Genomic DNA, 18,198 nt, shown 5'->3' with positions numbered 1-18,198 from the left:
GCCAGACATTGCAGAATTTTAACCATTACTTTGACACAGACTTCCTGTATCATCTTGAACAAGACAGTAATGCTTAAGGAAAACAAAACCATGTGGACAGAATAATCTACTAGCTATTATAATCTAAATTAGCTATCTTGTAGTACTAATACAAATTAGTAGTTTGAAAAGTAGGTATCATTTAAGCACAAAATACTTTGCTTTCTAAATCACTGATCTTACCAAAAAGAAATGACCAACAATTAAAAGGGCAGAAAGACAGTCACGGGGAATTTGGATGATCCCAAAATGATCTGCTAGAACATGCTCACTTCACTTGTTTTCAATCTATAGAAAGGCACTCTCAAAGCACACAATTTAAGAGTTTCTTGGAGCATTAACCATTACACAGAAACACTGATACTCTTGCTCAAAACAACATGAAAACAGAAGGGAAGTTGCTGTATTTTAAGATGCTATTTTTCTCCTGTCCTAAAATGATAAAATCCCCAATTATTACTTCTTTGTGGTATTACTAATGGATGCGAAAATGCATAGTATCAGCATTAATTTGTTCTTTTATTATAATTTCTTTTTCAGGAGGGGGGAAATTTATCAGCACAACCTGATAATACTTTATTACTCTGAAAATATGAACAGTGAATGCAGGGTAGGTAGTCCTTTCTTCTACTTCCCCTCTCTTACAGTCTTCCTCCCCTCTTCTTCTCTGTTCAATACAACTGATCCAAACCAGTATCCAGGGTTTTTTTTAGGTAGTATCCCTGTATATATGGAGCATATAAAAAACAATTATTTAAAAATATGATTTTCCTTTAAAATTTTTAATCTGTTAACATTTGTAAAATTTGCTCTATCAAACAGCCATCAGCTCCTATTGCTTTAGATAAATTTGAGGCTTAAAAACCTCCTACTGCTTTCTGCTGGTTCTCAGTAGGATGAAGCTAAGCTATCCTTGAAAAGAGCAATATCCAGTGCCTTGAAGGAAGCAAATAATTATATATTTTAGTTCAAAACACAAATACAGTTTTGAAACCAGTCTCCCAATTGCTCCAGCTTATCTTGCTCTGGTTTGCATTGCTGAGCAGCCTGAGCTCCTCAACTGGATTCTTTTAAGATGAAACAACACTGGAAGATGCACTCCATGACTATAGATAATGTGCTGTAAGAGATACCTGGAATTCAATCCACCAGGTGGTACTTGAACTACTCTCAAATATCACCCTAAACTTCACATAAAAAGCTTAGAGACACCACTGCCAACTGACTTCCCCTACAGTGCCATCCCTACATGCCCTTGCCATGTAGACGCAAATTAAGAACAAGTGAACAAGGACAGAAACCACCTTTAGTAAAGGCAGCCCTGTGGCCTCAGTCCTACAGCAAGTGGCTATTCCAAAACATGATGGCCCTTGATATTCTCCAGCCTCTATCAAAGGTGGAATTTTCACTGGGGGGAATGGGAAAAATAGGTGAGGAATGGGAGTAGGTGATTAAAAAAAAAAAAGAGAAAATTACATTATTCTCAAACATCTGAAGTTGACCCTTAAATCCCTTGATCCTACACAAAAAATTCCAGGAAGTCTTGCTTTCTTGAAAATGCAAGAGCAACTCATTATTTTTGTTCTTAAAGTCATCAGAGGGGAAAAAAATAACTCTAATTTAGGACAAATGGTAAAGGTCTAGACCTACCTAAGTTACTCTGTCTACACACAATAAATTTGTTATATTTCCTTCTACATGTTAATGTGCTACTTTGTGTATTGAAGCTATTTTTACTCATAATAAACAGATTTAGCAATAGTGCATTCATTGTATTCCTAAGCTGAGTTATAAAAAAGTCTTAAGTTTTCAGAGCAAAAAATGTTATGTTTTATCAGAAAGTCTACGATTACTTTGTATGCATCAAATGATTTTTAAAAAGCTACGTGTATGTTCCTTCTATGGGGACCAGACAAAAAGTCTTTGAGTTAGAAGCTTAGACAAGCAAAACTGTATGGAGTCAAGAAAAATATCTGTAGACCTAATCTGGTTGGAAAGAATCTAGAGACATTTAAGGTTTTTTTTCCTCTTAGAGTAGTAAAACCATCTAACAGTAGAATGATACGTTTGGGACAACCCCTGTACTCCTGCACCCACATGCTTCCTTTCGCTCCATCTAGCAATCACACAGCTGCAGGGCAGCTGTAGTGAGATGATTTGGTGGAAAACTAACTCACTGAGGAAGAAACGTTTCTTTACTGATCAGCGGGCTTGTCTAAAGCTTGCCCCAATTGCAGCACTGCAGTATAAAGGAAGAGGGAAAAAAAGCACATGGCCAAGGGCAAGTGGAAAGCCAGTCTAATTCTCCTCACAGTATCCAGTACTTATGATTACCTTCGAATGCAGCTTTGTACCCTCCACTCATCACTGGCTGCAGTAAGAAGAGCAAGGAGAAAATTTTAGGTCTTTGAAGCCTTGAAGTAAAGGATGGATGGGTTTTTTTCTTGAATTGCCAGTTACCCTGGATTTACCCGACACAAACTATACAAGTTGGAAGAGCAGTTGCAAACCTAGGAGAATCTGTTCCTCATTTTTGAGGAGCAATACTGTAAGAAGCATACAATAAATACAAATGAGGAAAGGCTAAGTCTAGGGCCAGAAAATTAACTGCATTTTGTATCATCTTTGTCAATATATGTTCAAGTTTCCCAATATTTAAAGGCATTCAAACTTCACAGCTGCAGTGAGGTACTAACTAATAACAGTAAAGAGACTAAGTTCAGAGCTCACAATCTCTAAGCTGTGACTAAATACACCAGAATATGGCAAATAAGCCATAATACAGGCACTGCAGTAAAATTAACTGCAATTAATTCATTGCTACTTGTGTTGAAAACAATTTTATTGAATCTAAGGAAGGATATGGGGTTTTTTTTAGATTTATGGCAACCATAAATCTAACAAATTAAACCATACTCGCCAGGTTCATGCAGCTTTTGACTTGCAAATTTCGTTCTTGATTTACTCATTAGACATTTTAAAAACATATTTCGAGATAGGCCCCAAGAGTATTGGTATTCTCCAAACTTTCTCAGCCTAACTCAGCTCAAAGCAACATAGAAGCAAGTTTTCATCATTTTCTGATTAAAAGATGGCATTTGATATATCTGAAAAGCTTATCCATTTCCAAAGAAATGTCGTTAAAGAAAAAAGCACCTGAAATAAATCACATCCTTTTAGTCAGATGCAGAAAACAGGAGGGAAAAAAATACAAAAAGTGAAAGACCGACTCAGCAAAGTATTTCTGAAGATCTGATATAGTAATTGTCAAGAACCTGGCACCAAAGCACAGTAATGGAGGAACGAAGAACACATGTTAACATGCTGCCAGGATTCATGCTCAATGCCTTTGGAACAAAAATGCCTTTGTTTTCCTTTATTAAAAGATCAGTGATTTTTCTGTAACTTGAACAAGATGTAAGAAAGTTATTGATGAGGACAGTACCCCCCTATGTAGGGTAAAAACTCTGAATAGACTCAACAGGAATGCATAGCAATATATAAAGACAGCATGCCATGAACAGAGCTCTTAATACATTACACTATCAAAATCTAAAAAAGAAAAAAAGTTTTCCCATGGCCCCTAGTCAGTAGTGCTAAGTTTAGTTTGGTTTGGTCATCCCTCCAGTTTTCTGAGATTTCTAGATATTTTTGCACTGGCATGGCAAACTTGGTTTTGTTTTGGTAAATACTATTAATCCAAGCAAAAATTACAAAAAAATGAAGTAAATGCAGTATTGTCTTTAATTGTCTTTATGTGTTTTGTTTCTCTAGCATTTACTTCTTCAAGCTTGCTTACTCAACACAGTGGCAAAAATCAAAGAAAATGGACAGACTTAAGATGCTAATTTAAGGCAATTAAAGCACGGTGCTAGGAGGGGAGGTTTTATGAAAATAAGAGACCAAAACTTTTAGTCTAACAACACTGTGAAGCCTGATAACTTGTTCTCACATGGGCTTACATTTAAGCAAGTTTGATATTTCTAGGCAAACGTCTCAGAAATAGACAGGAAAATAAGGTTTATTATTCTGTCTATGGATCCACTAAAAATTCTGGGCTGGACCCATGCCTTTACCAGAACACTTTAAAATTACATTCTCTTTTTACTGACACAGTGCTAACTTCCTGAATCTGTGAAAGCTGATGGCAGAAATAAAAGCAGCTTTTAAATGTTGCATGCATTTAAAAAGTGATATGGAAATCAAAATGGAACAATGTATCATGCAATTAAGCTGGTGTTATGGCTTGCAGGTTAAGTCTGGCTCAAATATAATTATAGGTAACTTTTTGCACATTTGCAATCAATTGCAGCACTAGCTATTTGAAAATTTCAATTTCAAAACATATTTTCCTACTTTTTGATGCTTTACTATTTTTCAAATGCAAACAAAAAAGTTAACTTACCTGAAAAACACAATTTCATAAAATATGACAACTACATAGTAGATATAAGCTGCCATAACTGCATCCATTTTGATAAATTCCTCTAGTAGTTAGCTCTCATCTCTAAAACAATTACTGATTTCAAAGAAGATATATGAGCAGTCAGCATAAAAGCCAGGGCACAAAATTTTCACTATGGACTGTGACAACTCCTGCTGCTTCACGTTTTCAAGTCAGATCATCTCTTGCTTGAGACAAAAAACACTTCCTAGACAATGTCATGCTAGAACCTGCATGAAAGGCTAGTTTGAGCCTTTTATCAACCAAGATCACATAACTTTTGCTCTTATAGAGTTGCATTAAAATAAAAATTGGTTTGCTACAGAAATTGATCATAGGCCTTGCATGAAAAGGAAGCACTCGCCCAAGACTAACCTACCTACCACCATTTACACACTTTACTGGCACTCCTTTGGCAGGTCATCTCTCTCCCTGAATACATTCCTCATTTCAATGCCCCACCTTGTTATCTAGTGCTGCAAGATCAGAATGTAAGTTTTCAACAAACAAACTTACTTTAATTTAGCATACCTATTTTTTCATTGTGCATACATGAGTAGGCCTATAAATGTAAGGACAAAATATGAAGCAATGATAGTGCTTATCCTTCTCGGTCAGCAGAAAGTGTAAATGTAGCACAAAGCTAACTCAAGTCTTCAGACAGGAACATCCTCTCAGAAAGCTAGACAGTGAGTTGAGAGCACATCAGATACTAGTTCAAGACTACATGGAGGCATGATCTTAATTCTTAATCTGAAATAATCTAACTTGCACCTACTGCGGGGCACATACATGCATTGGAACTGCTATTCTGAAGTGACTGATATGCTCTTAGATACATGGCTGACACATGCAGCATCTTAGTTTACCCTTGCAAGCTTGTTTCCATGGCCCTGTTCTTTCTTAACCTCTATGAATGACTATATTTAAATTTACTAGCTATAGTAGCTAGACTGGTCTTACCCTGCAAAGACAATATTCCGTCACTTGAAGTGGGATGAGAAAGACAACATTAATAGACGCACACCACACAGAGGACAGAGAGCTATTCTAGATATTTCAAGTCAGCTGTGTAACATTAGGTAGTAATCATATCTTTAAATTTGATTTACCCAAATCCATACATTTAATAAAAATTCTCACTATCTGGAAAAATATATACGAGAGTGAAGTAAAGTAAAAGCGTGAATTAGATTTGTTACAAAACAGCTACGTGACAACAGCAAAACCTGGTATACCATACCCATGCTGTGCTACCGACATCTCATTGGACAAAAGGAAACCACTTCAAAACGAGTCTAGTTTGCAAACAGAATCACTAATGAAAAATTGGCTCTATATACTCCCTTTAAATTCAAACATGACAAATCTCCTCAAAAGTCAGAAGCAAAGGGACATTTATATGACAGACAAGCCTCAGGTTTTAGCTTCTCAACTTCTCAATTTCCCACTCTGACTCAGAATTTAATAGGTGATTTCTTTTGTTTTAGTTTCAGAGAAAATTAATTTAACAGGCATAATGGCAACAGCGTAGGCTAATTCAGACTGAATCTGATCCTGGATCATTAACATGCTCATCTTAGAATGAGCCTTAGGGGCTGAAGTGAAAATACTCTACAGGAAGGAAAAAAAAACCAAATCAAAAACCCAGGCATGGACCAGATATAGGATCATTTCAGCTAAACATTATCCTAGCTGATGTATTAAGTAAAGTAGTAGAAAAAAGGCCAACTATAGTCCAAGTTGCCCATCATACAGGTATTCCCATAGGCCACACATCTGAACAGGACTGGGAAGAGGAAAAAAGGAACAGCGCTGTAATAGCCAGTAGTGCTTCTTTCCTACAGATTTTTTCCTGAAAATCGTGTAAAATGTGTTTGCAGTTGTAGCTGCACAAGAACTTTTGCCATGGCAAACTAGAGAGTCAAATCTAAACCTCAACCTTGTTCAAGATATTCATGTTTCAAAGACAACTTTACTTGCTAGTACAACTGTCATACTTGCATGTTTTTGCCTAAGTCAACGACTGCAGTACTCATTTCCCAACATTTTCCTTTCACTTAAATGAGAAGAAACCACGGCCTAAGAGCAAAGAGCATTTCTGAAAAGGTATATTCAAAGAAAATTAATTTGCCAACTTTCCAAAGACCTCTGTGTGGGATATGACTTGCTCATGACAATAAATTATGTCTTAACTACAAACACATAAACAGCCAACCTTTCAGGAATGCCACTTTCTAGGTTGCAATTAGAATTACAGGAAATAAATCAGCTGAACTCCACGACGCTGACAAGTGGGTCAAGTTGAGGTGAGCCCTGTTCCCCTCAGCTCAGTTTACAGCTCCCTTCAGCTGATGAAACAAACTTCCTGTTGAACATCATCTCTGCAGCAGAGTCACTGTCAAACTGTCAGCCAAGCTAACAGGCAGAGAGACATGAGGATCTGATAAGACAATTCTATTTTCCCAGAAATTAAACCAAACAAGCAAGGGTTCTGGCCTATTTGAGCTCCTATTTTCTTAGTAAACACTTTCTAAATCACAAAATACAATAAACATCTTAGGACTGCTTTTTATGGTTTCCATTGCTTATTTGTGAAAATATTAATACTCATTTAAATGTGTAATACAGTCTGATAGCAAGCTTAAGATCAAACTGATCTGACTGGGTCCCAACTAAAAGCTGCACAATAATCAGTAATTCAGGGTTTCCTAGATCAAGGTAATATATTTGAAAATAACCTTGTTAAATGTGTATGAGTCAAAAAAAGCATGTATAAAACCTGTGCAAATAGATGAATACAAAGTACTCGGTAAAGCAAGTGTTATACCTCCTAAAGTGATCCTCCTACAAAAAGTAACATCCTGTACTAATTTAGGGAAACCTACGAGAAATAACTGCCTACAGATAGATCCATTCTGTAACAACAATGGAACAGATCTGCAGCTTACAAAGCATAACCATTGGGGTTAGAAGATGTGCTCAAAGATATGTGAAGAGGAAAATTGAGAGTCCGAGTTTCTGCCCTCAAGAAAAACATATCTTTAGAAAATAAATTACATATTAGAAATCTTCCCAAAGGAAGCAAGTTAAAAAAAAAATCCAAACCAAAATGAGCTCAGAAAATTTAAATCATATTGGAAGGCAGAATAAATGCATTTAATAATGATTTTCCTTTGATTCCCTTTTCATCTGTGACAGTTGTATGCTCTGCCTCAAATACTAATTTTGCAGAACAATGGCTACATCCCTAAGAGTTTGTGCTGAAACAATCTTTCAAATATCAACTATTCCTCATATAGTTTTGTCAAAATGCATTTCAAAAATATTGTATTGTATGTGTCTTTTTAAAGGAGAAAATAAGACATACAAATTCACCCTTTACATGTGTAAGGGCAGGAAAGTGCCATTATGTGCACAAACACTGTCTAGCCGCAGTATAACTGGATTTTTAATTTAATGTTCCTCTGTTAAAAAGCTTGAATTTATAACTGCATGCTGAAGAATTTGTTTTGTTTGTTTGGGTTTTTTAGTTTGGTGGTTTTGTTGTTGTTGAGGTTTTTTTTAAAATTTGCATCTGAGCTGTTTCTCTAGAACAATGCTAATAATGCTTATGCTTAATTCTTGTCCTCTTTCATTTGAGAAAACTGCAGTGATCAAATGTTCTGGAGAAAGCTTTGACATCTGGCAGAAGGGCTGGATGATGGCATCAAAGGCACCCCTTTTGCTTGCTACTACTGGAAGCCTCTCCACATCCAACTTAACAGTTGACTGTATCTAGCACAAGTTCAAGTCTTTAAAATGTTACGCAATTTTTCCAGCTACATTCTCTCAAAAATATCTTGCATATGCAGGAAGAAAGGGTAAATAAGTAGTTCTGCATTCCAAGCTGAAATTCATATGCAATAAGGGTGGTTTTTTTGACTGAAAAGAAGCAAAACCACTTTGGCACATGCATTTAATATGAAATTTCAACAGAGAAATGTGCATTAAAATGTTACAGAAGGCAGTTATGACCTGTACTCCATGCTCATTAAGAATTTGGTTTCAGAATTTAAAAACTAAGTAGTGTATTGGTAAGTCACTTGAACTCCAGTGTTACAGTTTTGAATTTTATAAGAGATTAAGGCTTTAAGTCTCTAATTTTCTTTTACAACAGCATCAAGACTAGTCATTTGTTGTACCAGTTTAATTCACTGTATAACAGCACAAGCTACAAGTCTGCTTCCTTTTGAGCACTTAAGGGGGAATCACCGAGGGGAAGACAAAACCAAGCCATTTTGGTTAGACAAAAAGTGGCACCAAGGACCACTTGAATCATCCCAAATTTTAAATTCATAATTTAGCTAAAGGACTGTACCGATAAACTCCAATTTCAGGTAAAAATAACATTGATAAACATAAAAGATGCAAAACAATATTAACTATTGTTTAAATATTGATTAAATATCAACTATTATAATTTTTTAAAATTGATAATATAGTAGTTAATGAAATAAATAAATTTGCTTTCCCTATCTTTATTTTATTAATATTTTTTAAGTTTCTATTTGCTCTCGGACCTCTTCATTTATCAGAAAATCAGTCTTCAAAGGCAAAAAGCCTATACTTTTAATAGTTGTGTTCAGTCTTTCTGAAACCTCACATTTAAGGTTTGCCTTAGCTTTCTGTAAATCCTACTAAGTATTTGCTGATCCAAAAAATAAACTTACAAGGTAACACAGATGTCTGTCAGCACTACTTTTTCTCCAAAGCAGTGTTCCTAAAGCCAACCGAAGTGCTAGCTTGGCTGAGGCTATACCTAGATATAAGCTTTCTTACTCCATGATACCTGTAACACAGGATCAGTGACCAGGAGAGATAATCAGCATAGTGGCAAATGACAAACCTACTAGGGATGGTTTACTGGACACTGTTGCTTTCTTATCCAGCCTAACTAGACTGGACTACAGAAGCCCACAATGAGCTCTTACTAGAGAGACATTTCATGCTTTAAAAGTGTGTGTGTGTGTGTGTGTATAAAATAAATATAAATATTGAAATGGCAACTAAGATAACTTCATTTTCCCAATGGCAAGCATAATATAAAGGCTGTCTGATTCCCCAAAGAGTGAACTTAATATTCATATAAATATTACCATCTGACTATTGGATAAGGCATCATAAAATCTAGTTTTTCTGTTGCTACAGTTTTCAAGTCATCTTATATATCATCTATATTATCTCCAGCTTAATATTTATTCTCTTTCCTGCATTTGTAGTCTAAGCAGTTTCATCAAATGCCTTCAATTCCTGTAAGAATCATTTGATGTCATCTTTTGCAAATATACCACAACAATCAGCTAGCATGTTCCAGTAACACAACACAGATTTTGGGCTCATTAACACTTTTAGCATCGAGTATGAAGGAAAACTATATTCTTAATATGAAATGTAACCATACATGCACAGAGCCTTTCCTTTAATACTGTATTTAGTAAGTGCAAAGCATCTTTACCTGACAGTGCATCTTGTGCTTCAAAAAATGTGCTGAGACCTCCTTTCACATAAGCTAGACTCCCCTCATTTTTCTTATTGGCTTGTTTCTTCAAATTCACAACAGCCGTTTTGAGCTGATCAAAACTGAAAACAAACAAGAAAACCTCCATGACATTCAAACAACAAATAAGGTCAGCTACTGAATAAACAGAACAAACTACTTGGAAAATAAAACCAGTAACTTTCAGAACAACTATTACAGACGAAGTAATTGCTAACGAGTGAGCTTTTAAATAATGACAGTTTATTGTTAGTCCACAAATCTTGTTTTTTTAGTTTCGATCCTAAATGGAGGGCTCCTATTGCTTGTGATGGAAGAGATCTCTTTATAATACAAATTAGTTAATAAGTTTCTTCTACACATGCAATATTGCTCTTAATGAACTGTCTGTACTGTATTAAATAGGTGACTATAATTCACTAAATTTAGTACACTAGATTATCTACTGAGATGTTAGAAGCCTCTTTAATAACGACATCTGTTTAACTCTGCAGCTTAGTGTACAACCCTTTTTCACTTTTTTGGTTCATTCAATATTTTTATGTTGGTTTGAACATACAGTTCAGAATTGAATGTAACATTAGTGCAGAAATAAAGAAAAGCTAAACCCATTCCCACTTTATGAAAGTATGGTTTTTACATGTAGTTTACTGAAATATTTTTGAAGGACACTTCATAGGGGAATATTAATTGCAACTCATCATCACTGTTCGTGTGGCAGCTTTCTTTTTACCTTAGTTTCCTAATATTTCTCGATTATTACCACTTTACGTTTCATTTCACATTTTCATTTTTTGCAAGTAGCTGCAATTATTTGAGAAGTCTTATGTTGTGAAGAAAATTTCATTATTTGCATATAATTTTATTTTGTTTTGATGATGAATGTGATCTCAATAGTTATACTACTGGATTTACTATAAAAACACCATCATGAACAAGCTCAAAAATACAAATGTAGCACATGATTTTCATCCCTAAGGTCTTTCCACCTACCTGCAGGTCAAACTCCTCTCTCTAATACAAAAGAATCAAACAAAAAACTACACTATACCTCAGTGAGGAGAGGGAAACAATGAAGCAGGAAATTACAACAAAAGACAATTCCACCAATACTGTGCCCATTTTAAAAAGAGCTGGTAGAAAAAGACCATTAAGAGAACAAACCAAAGTTTAGCCCAAGCAGCAAGAAACCTATCACCACCTGCTGGGAGACAAAGCACACTGGTGCACCTAGAAGCATTTTTCTTTTTATACTGTTGATGTCACAATATTATGCCTTATTTCCTGTTTCCATCTGCTGGACAGAAATCACATTACTCAATAGCTGGATTGGTCTACTTGAGCTTACAAAAAGTACTTACCAGCAGCACTTTCAAACTAACAAAAATATGTACAGTTCTCCTCTTAGGCACTGTTCCATGTTATCTGATGATCTAACAATATGTCTAAATAGTTCATTTATATTTGTCAGGATATTGCCAGGAGCAAAAAAAAAAACATAATAAAAAAGATGTTATATTGATTTCTCAAAAAGAATGTTCTTCAAGGAAAAAACAGACATAAGCTAACAAAACATCAGTGCACCACACATTTAGCACTCCCAATACCTGAGGTTATACAGAGGACAAGAACTAAACCATTGCTGTGTTTCCAGAAAAACAGCACAAATTATATAGGACAGATATTTATACAACTCCAGAATATTTTTAAGATTACGCATTTTGAAGTGGGAAGAGAAAAACACCAACCAAAATATTTTTGCTGCTTCTTTATTTAAAAATATACTTATAATTAGATTCAAAATATGACTAGATCCACTGTACCCTTTGAGCATTTATTCCAGTTGAGTTTCACACACCTTTTGCACCTTCAACACTAAGACTTGGATTTTATAAATCAATATAAACTGAATTAATACGCAAAAAACCCATTTGCTTCATTTAACAGCAAAAATTAACACTTTCTATTCCACTGGACTGATGGGACCATGACTTGAAACTGTTGACATGCAAAGACACAAATTGATGAAATTTTTTTTCAGCGAGAAAGATGAAGTACTTAAGCTGATACTAGAGAAAGTCTTAGATTTTTCTTTTCTTTTCTAAAAGCACTTAACTCATTCAAGCTGTATAGCCACCAACATTTATATACTCTTGTGTCTGTGGCTCAGCTCATATCTTTCTTAAAGCAGTGGCCATAGCTGAGCAGACCATTTCAACTGCAGTTTTAATAATGCCAAACAGAATAATTACTCCCATATCTTACCTAACACATTCTTGCTAATACACCCCAGAAGATGATTTGCATTAGACAGTCAACTGGTATTTAACGGCATGTTACTAACACTGGATTTTATTTTGTATGGCTGTTGTCCAATCCCAGGTGTGTACTCTGCTGTTGCCTTCCTCACACCTCTTTGAGTCTTGTAGTTCACTATCTCACAATTGCTACAGCCAAGGCTGTCACTGGTTATCATGTCCCCTGCCTTGCCTTCAATAATCAGATTTAGGAAAGTAGCACCCCTGACTGCCCATTTAACAGCTAAGTTAGAAGTCATTCCCAGAACTCTCCACAAGCCTCTAGGATTGCTTCCCCTCTTATAAATATGAGGGACCTTAAAGTCTTCTACAAAAAATAGGGTCTGCTCTCTGGAAACTTCCTCAAGTTGCTTAAGAAAACTTCTGTTCATTTCCTTATCCCACTGTAATGTCACCCCTTCCAGCCTCCCAAACAAGCTCTCAACCATCCTGCTCCATAAGAGGGACTATGTATTTATTGAAGCTGTTCCTTCACATGAAGGCCAAGTCCCTATGCTCTTTCCTGGGTATCTTTCTCAGGTGGCTTCTTCCCATCCACCATAGAATACCAGGCACATGAGTTATCCTACTTTATTCCAGTGATATGTTTGTCTAATCCCACCTGTGGAGCTCCGTCTCCTTATACTTGTTTCCTGGGCAGCATGTGAGTGTGTAAAGACACTTGAGGTTAGATGCTTCCAACTGGTTTTGTAACTACTAACAGCACTCTCAATGCCATCACTGAACCACACAGGTAGCACTCTGTCCCTTTCATTTAATTGCAAGCAGTTATCAGCATCCCCTGATATTCTGAATTTGAAGTCTTTGCCACCAAAGTGCAAACCCACTGGCAAACATGCTCCTGTCCCACTTTTCCAAATGAACCCCATTTCTCACTAGCAGGCTTTGCTCTTTGGTCATGGATCTGGCTACAGCAGTAAAAAAAGGCTGCCTTTGAAACCAGTGGTACAGCCATCTGTGAATCTACAGGATGCATCCCCTATTACCCGAAGCTTTCCCCTTCAACAGCTCATGCGCTCTTCACTTTTGTCCCCAGGGCTCTGCAACTACTCTTGATTTGTTCTACATCTCTCCTGGCAGTGTCACTGGTGCCCACATGAATGAGCAACAAAATGGCAACAGTCCAAGTGTCAAATGTAAAGAATTTTTGTAAGAACAACTACATCAAATGCGTTCTCACTCTCAGTTCTTTCTCACTTTATTATCCCCTCAGCTTTTTTAAAAACTTGGTGATTCCTGAAGTTATCAGATTCTGACAGATAGAATAAATTTTTAATCACTCCTCTTAGTTACTTGATTTCAAAAGATGCTGTCACTACATGCATACTAGGTAATAATGTTCTCTAGCTGTTGTTCTAGCCCTTCAATGTGCCATCATTTTGAGAGGAAATTCAGTTAGTTCCCAAGTAGACTAATGGTTATTTCTGGAGCTCCTAAAGCCAAAAATCTCCCTAATCCCAGATAGATAACGGTCTATCTACCATTACATAGAAAAAAAGTATGTTAAATAAATTTGAAAAGTGGTATTTCCTTTTAAAATGCTAATCAGAATACCTAGCTAAAAAAGAAAAAACTCACAAAAAAGGCTCATCCTCTCTATTAAAAATGTCTTCCAGTATTGTCCAAACACCAGCAGATCAAAGTTTCCAAACTCAGTTAGATATGCAAAAATGTATTTATGTAATGCATTCATGTAAGTACATATTATGAACTATATTTAAAAATTAAGATTTAATGGTCAAGATTTTAATGGATTTACTTCAAAGTTCCTACTCACTTGTCCAACTCTCATTACTTTAGCATTTTCCACAAGTGTTACCTTTTAACTAAACACTAATTGATACTAGTAACAATTTTAGTCATCTGTTCAAGTGCCCTTACTCGGTGCCTCTAGTCATGACTTAACACCTGGAGTTTCCACTCTAGGCTAGGTGCCTAACTTCTTGATTCATAAAGGGCTTTTGTCTGAAGAAAGATAGCTTCCATCTGACATGGGGGGCTGGTGTGGGGGATAAAAACCCCACCACAAATTAGGTGGTGTTCAAAATGAAGTTTTTTTCAGAAGCACATTGAACAAATCGGTAGATTCAAGTTTGTAGTCGAGCAGAGACAGTAGTGACTACAGGTCTATTACTGTAAACGCAAACCACCAATGACACAATACTGTATAATGAAATACCATCAACTGACCTGCATTTAAAGCAATTACTTATATGACAGCAACAAACCTTGTTGTTGAGTGATTCTCAATCAGGTACCAGGCAGCAGAGAAGTTTTCACTTGTGAAATCAGCACTCATCCCAGGAAACAGTGACTCCAAATCTTTTTGAGGAAATCTGCCCCTGAAAAATGAATATTCATTTCTTCACTGAGCCATAGTCTTGTGAACAGTTTACAATTAAAAGTCACATAAAAAAACCCAACAAAAACATAAGACCCAAATCATTTTCCTGTAAGATGGAAATATAAACTTGTATCTCACCATGAAATTAAATCTGCTATTACAGACACATGTAGTGTGACGAGGAAAGACTGAAATCTAATCTAAGTAAAATGAATTTTACCATTTTGAATTTACCATTACACATATGACAGAAATGTGCTCTGTACAAAATGCTTCTATTTTAACTTTAAAATGGCAGGACATCAACAGGTTAAGAGCTTGCAAGTGATCTCACACCATCATTGTCTATTGATCCCTGTACAGCAGAAGTCAGAGAAACATGAACGGAGACAGAACATATCTCCACTATACACAAACACTGAAATAAATCCTGAGTTAAAATAATTATCTTGCAAAACAGAATACACTGATCTGTCTGTTCATAGCACACAAAACACAAGAAAAACAGGCACATCCCAAGTGACAGCCAGCATGTTTTGTTAGTTTTTATTGTCTTACAAATGCATAACGAAAGCATGTGAGCCAATTCCTTGTGAAAACAGATTCTCTACACCAGCATTTTTAAAACTACCAAGAGTTTCTACGATACTCATATGGAACATGTATTCCAGTTATTTTAAGACTATGTAATAAAAATATTTAAAGCAGTTTTTGATGAGAACATGACAATCTTCATCCCTCAGTCCAGACACACACTCAGCACTTGGCCATATTCATTCCACCATGCACTGGCAATACATCACTAGGTGCACTCCCGCCTTTATTCTTTACCACCAGCTGCACCCCATCTTCAGAAACTAATTGTGGCAAATAAGTTTACTTTTGGTCAGCCCTGAACTGGTCAGTCAGTTGGACTAGATGGACTAATGTCCCTTCCAACTGAAATATTCTTATCTATTCTAAAAATTCACTGTGTCATTTTTAGATCACAACATTTAACTCAAAAGTCAATAAAATCCCTCTCTGATGCTCACAAGTTAGGTGAACTTTGCTATGCAAAGCATACTGTATGCAAAGGCGAATCTGTCACACTTTGCATTTGAGAGAAAACTTGGTGGCAGCAGGAACCCAGAGTCAGTTATTAGAATTACATTTAACACGTATGAAAAGCTATTTATATGGACACGAAAGCAGCAATTTATTAGTTTAAGTTTTTCTGTAATCTAAACATGTTTCAAGATAGTTAAAATCGTTTCTATTACAAAAAGTAAACAGTAGATTAAGTGAAACAAATCTAAAGGCAGGCACAATAAAAAGTGCAATTATATAGAGGAAGAGCTGTTTTCTGGAAGTTTCTTTTCATATCGAAATGGCCATTAGCACAGGCAGGTACAAAGGAATTACGTACATAATGACATGGCACAGAAGTCTTTCATCAGTAGCACCTGATTACAGCAGGGGCATGAAACAACACTTTTTAAAAACCAGAAAAAAAAAATCTAATGAGATGCAAGGAAAAGTGATGACAGATATGAAAAGTAGAGATACAGGGGAAATAGTGTGAGAAACAAATGTAGCAACTAAAAATGAGGGTCTCAACATTTCTCTGTGTTCAATGAAAAAGTGATAATGTTAAAACAAAACTTAAAAACTTAAGTAGCATGATTGAGTATTTCCAATGACCTTAAATTTCATGAATGACAGTAAGCAGAAAATGCTGATTTATGTAAGAAGGAGAAGAAAGTTTCAATTTATTCTTCATTTGAAGAAAATTTAAGATATCTTATTTTTCACTCAAATTAGTCAAAAGTGCCCAGCAGGCACATGACCTTCAAGGATAGTACTTCATATGTGATGCAAGGTACAGCTGTACATAAAAGTATTTATATTAGATCCACATATGGTAGCATCTTTTTGGACAACTACAGTTTTTAATGCTAAAAAAACAAAAGCAAGAAAATAAATCTGAATTATCTGAGAAGAGACTCAGACATTCTGTGCAAGCTCTACTTAAAGTGGATGCACTCAATACAGAAGCAGAATTTTGCTCATGTTTTTCAGAACTTCCATGTATGTTCCCAGAAACCAAAAGAAACTGATATAAGACAAAAAGCACACACATTCAAATATACCATTACCAAATGCTACTTATTATTGCAAATTTATAAGATGTGAACTATACAATTCCTAGGGGAAAAAAATGCCCTATTTATATATATATATATATTTATATATATATTTATCTCGAGAAGGACCAAGCTAGACACGTAATCAATTCCTGCAAATGAATCTTACTCAAAGGCAATGGTATATTAACGAAGGGATTTTTGCAATTTGATGTTTGACTGTCTTGAAAAGTTATTACGAGCTTTCTTCCAGCAGATGCATTTGTGTAGAACCATAAATTAACAACGCTTTTATCTGTGCAGACATATTTCAGACATAGTCACAACAGAGTAGAAACATGAATGTGAATGTGTGAGGTATGTTAACAATACGTTATACTCCATGGTATAGTATCCTTATTTTTATCATAAATTTTACCAGTAGTTTTTCCACTAACAGATATGGGGAGCTTGGAATGACTTGCTACAGCTGTCTTCACAACAAACTGCTCGCTAAAATGCTCAAACTGAAAGCAACCGTATTTCTAGAATGTCTGGCCAGATGCATCTAAAAAGAGACTGGCTGACTCCACATACACACAAGTTTGTTTCATTAACTTCCAGTAGAAAATTAAATAAGTCAGTTTTTGGAAGTTGTTTTCATGAAAACTTGCTTACTGTTTACTCATAAACAAGCCCATATGTGACTTGAGAAAGTATTTCTATTTTACTCTTTTCAGAATTACAGGGTGAAATGAAGATGAACTAGTAACAAAAGCTTACACCATGCTGACATGCAATTACACTATTGATCATTTTTCTGTTGATTTGCTCATTATACAAGAATCCCTTCAGGAAGCAACTCTGGATACTTCATCATTATTAAAGAGCAATCATGTAAAAGAGACTGGGAGCCACAAACTGAATCCATAAAACCTCCAAAAAACAGTGAAGTTTGCGATCCTTGACAACTCTAAATACTTTTCTACCTTTACAATTTCAGCAAAGGTTCATGTATTGGATTTATATAGTAGTACTTTCTGCTAGGCACACTATTTTATCTAAAACAGAATCAGATCTCGTATTAGACCTATAGTCAACATTTTAATATAGTCTTATTCATCCCTCAGCAACAATTTTAAATATGAAAGAAAATGAGGTTTTGCATACTGGTGATATTAATGAGAAGTGTAATAAAACTACATTTGGTTTCAAGCCACTATACACTTCCACTTCCCTCAAACCAATTTTGTGTACATCTAATGGAGTCATATAGCATTAACATAGTGGGCCTTGCTTCCATGTAAAGGTCATGCACATCTACTTTGGATTCAAAACACATAGCATACAAACAATTCACTTGTGCCGCATGAGCCCATTCTTCCACTACCCCAAACTTCACGTTCTGT

General features: G+C 35.7%; 1 protein-coding gene across 1 annotated transcript in view; it reads right to left on the bottom strand.

Moving 5' to 3' along the window:
- Positions 1-18,198, bottom strand: part of EXOC2 (exocyst complex component 2) — a 124,492-nt gene that overhangs the window by 80,501 nt on the left and 25,793 nt on the right. Inside the window, exons 5-6 of the mRNA XM_064663041.1 lie at positions 14,569-14,682; positions 9,981-10,105 (exon numbers count right to left, since the gene is read on the bottom strand). Coding sequence (XP_064519111.1) covers positions 9,981-10,105; positions 14,569-14,682 — 239 coding nt within the window. The remainder of the gene's footprint in view (positions 1-9,980; positions 10,106-14,568; positions 14,683-18,198) is intronic.

Source organism: Pseudopipra pipra, chromosome 1 (assembly GCF_036250125.1).
Source record: "Pseudopipra pipra isolate bDixPip1 chromosome 1, bDixPip1.hap1, whole genome shotgun sequence".
NCBI classification, from domain to species: Eukaryota; Metazoa; Chordata; class Aves; order Passeriformes; family Pipridae; genus Pseudopipra; species Pseudopipra pipra.
This window is presented reverse-complemented; position numbering and strand designations above follow the sequence as displayed.